The sequence below is a fragment of the Dipteris shenzhenensis genome, chromosome 18 (genome assembly GCF_047967505.1).
Source record: "Dipteris shenzhenensis isolate YYH24624 ecotype China chromosome 18, Dip_SZ_1.0, whole genome shotgun sequence".
Classification (NCBI taxonomy): domain Eukaryota; kingdom Viridiplantae; phylum Streptophyta; class Polypodiopsida; order Gleicheniales; family Dipteridaceae; genus Dipteris; species Dipteris shenzhenensis.
In genome coordinates, this window is record NC_141613.1 from 33,569,865 (window position 1) to 33,577,794 (window position 7,930).

General features: G+C 44.3%; 1 protein-coding gene across 1 annotated transcript; it reads right to left on the reverse strand.

Annotated features, from left to right (window-relative positions):
* Positions 1-775: 775 nt before the first annotated feature.
* Positions 776-3,298, reverse strand: LOC147891142 (pentatricopeptide repeat-containing protein At3g16610-like). Its single transcript, XM_087389163.1, has one exon. The coding sequence runs from the start codon at positions 3,296-3,298 to the stop codon at positions 776-778; it is 2,523 nt and encodes an 840-aa protein (XP_087245289.1).
* Between the last annotated feature and the right edge of the window lie 4,632 nt (positions 3,299-7,930).

Genomic DNA, 7,930 nt, shown 5'->3' on the forward strand with positions numbered 1-7,930 from the left:
CGGATTGGTGTGCCCTTATGCTCAGGGAAGTGATGGGAGCGGTCCTCGAAAGAATCCCGGAGAATTGGCCCTCCAACTACGTGCCCGCGGCGGATCACAGGAAGAACCAATGGAGAATCGGGAAGACCAGCCTGCAATTACTGCAAAAGCTACGTACAAGCTTCTTTCCCAAGGAGCATTGCCAGTCAGGAACCTGAATTCTAAATGGATGTTGAGGAGAGGCCCGAAGTGGTGGAGGTACAGGTTCTATCAGATTTGGAAGCTATGCCGTGTAGGCATGTTGACCAACTCTTAATGGGTACTGTCAGACTATGCCAGATGCCACACTGCCATAGTCAAAAATATTAATATTAATCGTGATAAAAGCCAACAGCAGATCCCATAGCTGGATAGCCCTCAGAAAAGGAAACAGGGCTAAAGATGCATAGTGTCACCATGATGTCCCATACGAACACTTTCTGTCCTTATAATTGTGAATGCAACTTGCATCTCCGCATATGATATTCCACCATTCTATCTCTGAAATATGTGCATTAGCCTTGAGACAATCATCACAAACTCATAAATTATTTACAACATGCATGCATGTCCCCTCAGGTGTGTTGATTGGGGCAAAAGCGATAGCCAGCTTTTCACTATGCGCACACAATACATTTTCACTTTTTCCTCCAGTGCATGGTCCAATCAAGCACATATCCTTCCTCTTCCATTTCGAAAGGAAGATTTTTCAGCTGTGCATGTATATCTTTGCTTTGGCGATGTCTGCTATCATTCGTCAATATGTGTGCACCATTCCACTAAGGTCAGTCCACCAGCTCTGTCCTGGCTTCGTCCATGCTTGAGCATCCTTTCTCATTACCAGGATCTTATCATGGTCCTCCTGCATGTGAGCATCAGCATATATGTCTGCCATCAAGACATATGCTGTAGGAAGTTTTTCATCTAGTCGCACCACATTTTTAAAGGCATACCTTCCAACCTCTACATTCTTCCACTGTCGACAAGCAGACAACATGGTCAACCATACAACAACATTAGGTTGAAAAGGCATGCTCTTGACCATTGCTACTGCCTCATCCACTCTGCCTGCACGGCTAAGGATATCCACCATGCAAGTGTAGTGCTCCATAGTTGGGTCAATGCCATACATATTACACATACAATGAAAGTATTCCTGGCCCTTGTCCACTAGACCAACATGACTGCATACACTAAGAATGCTGAGAAACGTGACTGCATCTGGATGTATGCCTTCCTGCCTCATCCTCTCAAACAAATGGAACACCTGTTCACTCTCTCCCTGTCGGGCATATCCTGCAATCAATGCACTCCATGGTACAGTATCTCTTTTGGGCAATGAATCAAACACCTCTTGGGCAGCAACCATGCTCCCACATTTAGCATACATGCCAATTAGGCTCGTTGCCAGAATCATTGGAATAGTCTCATAACCGGCCCTGCTGATGTGAGAATGTACTTCCTTTCCAGTTTCCAGAGCTGCTGCGTTGCCACATGCTATCAAGATGGCCACAAAAGTAATGCTACTTGGTGACAAACCTTGCTCTCTCATTTCTGCGTAAATCCTAAAAGCTTCCTTATTTTCTTCTTGCTCAGCATAACCCAAGATCATGTTGGTCCAAGTAATCACATCACGGTGAGGCAACTCATCAAAGACACGCCGTGCATCCTCCAAGCTCCCACATTTTGCATACATATAGACCAAGGTGTTTCCCACATATACATCAGACTCAAAGCCACTCTTTACTACTTCAGTATGGATGTCTCTACCTTTTGCCATGCATTCTACTTTAGTAAATTTTCCTCCAACTTGCTTCACCTCTTCCAGGATCGTCAGGCAACTGCAAGCCTTCAATGCACCGACAAAGGTTCGATCATTGGGTTTGACACCTTCCTGGTGAATCCGTGCATACAGTTCTAAAGCCAGCGCACTATCTTCTTTCTCAGCATACCCCAGGATCATTGCATTCCAGGTAACCACATTACGATGAGGCAACCTCTCAAAGACACAGCGTGCATCCCCCATGCTCCCACACTTGGCGTACATGTCCACCAAGGAAGTTCCCACGAATACATCTGACTCAAAGCCACACTTAACTGCTTGGGACTGGATGGTTCTACATTTCACTAAGAACCCTAACTTTGTAAATTCCCAGTCGTCTTGCTTCCCCTCTTCTAGAGCTGCCAGGCCATTGTAAGCCTTCAATGCACCAACAAAGGTTCGAGCATTCGGTCGGACACCTTGCTGGTGCATCTGTGTATACAATCCCAAAGCCACCACACAATCTTCTTGCTCCGCATACCCCAGGATCATGGTATTCCACGTAACTACATCACGACGAGGCAATTCATCAAAGACACGCCTTGCATCCTCCATGCTTCCACATTTCCCGTACATATCCACCAAGACGTTTCCCACGTATACATCCGACTCTACTCCAGCCTTTACTGCTTGGGAGTGGATGGCCCGACCTTTCGTCAGGGACCCTATATGAGCAAATTTCCCATCACCTTGCTTCCCATCTTCTGATGCTGCCAGGCTACTGCAAGCCTTCAAACTGCCAACAAAGGTTCGGGCATTCTGTTGGACACTTTCCTGCTGCATCTTTGCATGCAATGTCAAGGCCAGCGCACCCTCTTCTTGCTCGGCATACCCCAGGATCATAGAATTCCACGTAACCACATCACGATAACGCAGATCATCAAACACACGCCGTGCATCCTCCATGCTCCCGTATTTCGCATACATATGCACCAAGGTGGTTCCAACGAATACATCAGAGTCAAAGCCACTCTTCACTACTTGGGAATGGATGACTCTACCTTTCGGCAGGCACCTTCTTTTCACATAATTTCCAGCAACTTGCTTCCCAACTTCCAACGCTGCCAGGCTACTGCAAGCCTTTAATGCGGCAACTAAGGTTCGAGTGTCCGGTTGGACACCTTCCTCGTACATTCGAGCATACAGCTCCAAAGCCCGCGCACCCTCCTCCAGCTTAGCATGCCCAAAGATTACAATGTTCCAGGACGCAACATTGCGCTCTGGCATGCTATCAAAAACACGGCCAGCATCGACCAGGTTGCCACGCTTCACATGCGAATGCATCAGATTATTTGCTTCTCTCAGCGGAAATTCAGTGGAACACTCCTGAGTGAGGCCATGAAGATCCTTCCCCTGCTGCAGGGGAGGCAACCTTTTGTGGGCATGATCTCTATGTTTGCCAGCACCAACAAAGGGATGGGGATGACTGGAAAGGGGCAGCCGAACCTCAGAGCCCATGATAAAGGAAAGCGCAATAGATTGCTAATGGTTATTAGTGCTGGGAAAGGAGTCGATTTATAACTTGTGCAAATTCCAAGCGATGTAGTCCAAACGCTGCTCGCGATTACCGCTAGACTTTGCGCAAATTCTTTTCATCACCTGCTTGACACAATGTAAGGCAGCAGGAGGACAGTAAGGAGCTAGAAATTCATACGCGAATTGAGCAGGTTCGTAAAACCCATTCTATACGTAGTATTTTCACATTGTTGGCCTGCCGACGATGAAAAAGCACCAAAGAAAAAAGGTGCAATCGATCCACCTTCGTTCTCACAAATCACATTTCTCTGAAAATCACCCTCGTTCCAGCGACGACGAGGGTTCCAAGAAGGGTTGAGGGCAGGGGGTGCTTCCAAGAGGGCCATTCACACTAGTAAGACTAAGAGCGCCTCCCCGCACTAGCTAGTAGTCTAGTTGTTGGAGATGCTCGCTCTCTGGCAGTCATACTCCACCCCATAGTCTATGAAATGTAGGATTCTTGGACGCTCGAAGTAAAGATCCTCTCCAAAAGCTTTCCATTGGTAGAAAGGGTGCGCAGGTTGCAAGTTCATGCACGGGGAGCCCGTAATTTTGCCCCAGCTACACATGGGGCCTTAATTGATGTTGAAGCCAAAACGCTTGACACAGTAGCCCCCTCCATCTCCAGCAGCGCCGGAGGAGCTGCCCTAAGGCTGGGTTCACACCACTCGAAGACTAAGGTTGGGTTTGTACCCCTCTAATGCCCAACTTGCAACAGGGACGTCCAAGTGATGTGGCCCCCTTTGCGCAAAAAAAAAGTGATGTGGCCCAAAAACCATCCAAGGGCTGGACACCCATAAGAACACCAATGACAGGCCAATGCAGCGTGCAAGATCCCTTAACCACCAATAATTAGTCTACATCAGGAGCGGTCTCTCGATTGCCGTGAACTTGCAACAACATCGATAAACTCCTCCATTGAACTCCCGTGGTGGCCACATAGGGGCATTCATTGAATTGGCAAAAGGCCATTCCAACCTTTTGCACGTGTGTATGTTTGTCTAGCAACCCCCGACATCAATTAGATATGTAGCAATTACAGAGTTTCATTCCAAGCTTCTGCCAATAGTTAGTCGATTTTGATGCTAGACGTCCATCTCGTCTGAATGTGCAAGCATGATAGCATTCCTCCAATCAAAGGTTTGGTTGCCGATCGGTGTGAACCCGGTCTAAGAAGGAGCAAGCAACAAGGTACGCAGGCCCTGCCAAGTCACCCTCAACAGGACAAACCATCTCTAAAATATCCACCTAACATAAGGCCTGGTGACCTAGCCAAGTGGTCAAAACAATTGCATGTGTTTGGGGGTGTGCGTGAGCTTGACTCGACTGTGGACCTTGATCCAACTACCTAACACTCAGGGCAACCTGCCCGTCTCGATAGATCATGAAGCGTGGTGAGCGGGGTGGGTTTTTAAAAAAATAAATCCATTAATGTATCCAAATCAACTGACCAATAAGAGAAGTCTACCATTATTTCGCAAAAAACCTGCAAACTATATATAATGAAGCTGCAACATTTCATTTTCACCTGAAAAAAATATTTTCTCAATTTTATAAAACCTTCAAAATTTTAGGCAATTTGATTGTATTTTAGCTTAAAAATTTGCAAACTCTTAAGGGAAAACTTCAAAATCTTGATACCCCAAGTTTTGTGATTTGTTGAGAAAAATGGTTTCTACGAACACTAACGGACAAACGTGAGAATGGTCTTAGGTTTATTAAAGAGAGGGAGCATGGAGTAGTTGGAAGCTTGAAGCAAGTAAATCCAGGAAGCTGCGGCACTTGTGAAGGAGCCTAAGCCATGAGAGTGGGTTCCTCCACTGTTCACACTGATATCGTGGGCTGTTATTATTGACCCTCCAAAAATAACATCAAACATAATATAGTTATTCTCTTGTTTTTCAATTTTCATATCAAATTTCTCTAAAAAATATACCCAAAACCAAAAAACTAATTGTCCTTAAGGCACTGGCCAAAAAGTCGAGCAGAGCCACTATTCCAGTTAAAGAGCCAGTATTCCAGTTGCAAGTACTAGAAAAAGATGTCACTTATCTACAAAAGAAAGGACGAAGGGAAGCAAAAGTGGAAGAAGAAGACGAGAATGCACAAAACGAGCAAGATGAAATGACCTCAAGGACAAACACTGAATCTTTGTCTTAATGAGGTGGTCATAGATGATGACCCAAGATATATTTAGGAACATAGGGTCTACCCTATGCATGGCCCCTTTGTGGAAGAGTCGGCCTCTACACATCTCCCTCATTTGAATAGAGGCTAGAACGAGTGCAAGAAGACATGTGAGGATAGAGCATAAACAAAGTTGAGGCGAGTGTTGACCCATGGTTGATAGGTGATAGGTCATTATGACTCGGGTTGCCCTAGCTTAGATCAAGACCATGTAGGTGATCTGGAACACCAGTGCATAGTCAGTGCATCTCCAAGCTTCTTGGAATGACAAAAGGTTAGGAGATAATATGGGCCAACCATTAGGAGTAGCCTAGCATAAGAATGGAAATAAGTTAGAAGGTTTACCTCAACCGCTTAAGTTCCAATAGAGTGCCTTAGTATATAAATAGAATGTGAGTTGTAATGGGCTATGTCCCAGATTAGATCTAGTTTTGTTGCGATAGGCTATGTGGATTGAGTTAGAGATGTGCTCATAGGGTCTGGTGTCTCAAGCCAAGGCAAGCAAGAGTGAGTGTGTCAATCGTGTGTTTTGGCGCTGTGGCCGTGAGCCATTTGTGTTGAGACACATTGCAAATGTACAAGTATATTTTCATACTAATTGTATGAAAATATACTTGTATAATGTACAAGAGTTATTCACCCATCCTCATACGATTTTCTCACACATCACAAACCTAGATTGGTAGTATTTAGTTGTTGGCATCTGATTTAGCACCCGAGCAATTAGGAATCCTAGCAAAGAGACCTTAGGATTGTAACAAAGAGCATCTTCTTGTTGAGGCGAGCACTTACCTACACCGAGTTGGACATAGGGTTATAGTCAACCTTGGGTGAGAGAAAAAGGCCATCAAGACATAGTCGAGGTTGTGGTGGCAGAGATGGTCAAGGATATGGCCATAATTCAAGTATAGGTAAGTTTATTCCTAGAGGCAGGGGGGGAGCACCACTCCATGGCAAAAGTAGAGGTTGCATAGGGCTCGCACAATAGGATGTGTAGTGTTATGTGGCACGTATGGACATGTCTAGTGTGACCACTATCATTAGCCTCGCTATGGTCACAGAGGCCGAGGTGGTCGCCATCAATATTGGAAAGTATGAAAGCTATGACATAGGACATAGGGATCCACCTTATGGTAGAGGACTAAGAGGACATTTATTTGCTATGTAGCATGTGATATGGAGCATGTCATAACCACCAAGTTATGAAGATTGGTTCATAAATTTAGGGGCTACTAATCATATGGCACACCATGAGGACTAGCTCAAGCATAAGTAGCCTATGCTAAGTGGTGAATTTGTAGCCACAAGAGATGATACTATGCACTCTATTACACATGTCAAGGTTAGAGGAGCTTGCTTTTATGTCACATGTGTATCTGATCATACCTGCATGACATGGTTTAATTTCTCAAGTAGGTGAATTTTTTGACAGATTCTGAGTTTTGTAGCATTGCAAAGACAAAAATTGGCACTTATGTGAAATTTTGGTAGTCCGATAATGGTGGGATGTACATGTCGAAAGAGTTTGATGACTATTTGAAATAAAATGGCATAGGTAGATAGCTTACATGCAACTATGCACCATTATAGAAGAATCCAATTCCTAAGAGGAAAAATAGATTGCTTGGGCAAATGTGGCTAGACCACTTATGAATCAAATGAACATGTCTTTGCATTATATAGCTAAAGTAGTGCACATTATCAATAGGACTCCCAACACAATCCTACATGACATGTCACCGTATGAGAGCATGTATGGCAAGAAGCCAATGGTGTCATGCATTGAGGTGTTACCATGCTTGGATGCATACGTTATGTACATGTGCATGATGAGATGAGAAGAAAAATGGATTCAAAATCTATTAAGTGCACCTTCCTTGCATACCCAGTGGAAAAGAAGGAATACAAATGCTATGATCTAGTGAATAAAAAAATTTATGTGAGTAGTTCTAGAATTTATGAGTAAGAAAAGAAGGAATACAAATGCTATGATCTAGTGAACAAGATTTATGTGAGTAGTTCTAAAATTCAGTGAGTTTGAATCTTGGTATCGCCTCAAAATATTGAAATTAAGGATGCATATGCAAAAAACCAGCCATATCAGCATATGAACATGCAAGAAGAGCATGCACGTAGTGGCCGATAGCATGTTGAGGATGTCATAGGACTGTTGAGCATTCTAAGAGTATGAGGAGTCTAGTCCCATCGAGTGGAAGGTTGCGTGAAGCCCAAAAGTGGGCTGCAACAGGAATGGGAAGAAACCAATAGTGTCTGAAAGTTTTGGTGATTAACATATGGATGAAGAGAATGATATTTCGGCCATGAAAACATCGAGAATTAAGAACGTGCCAAGTATGTGCGTTTGCATGTGATAGATAAGATTCATGT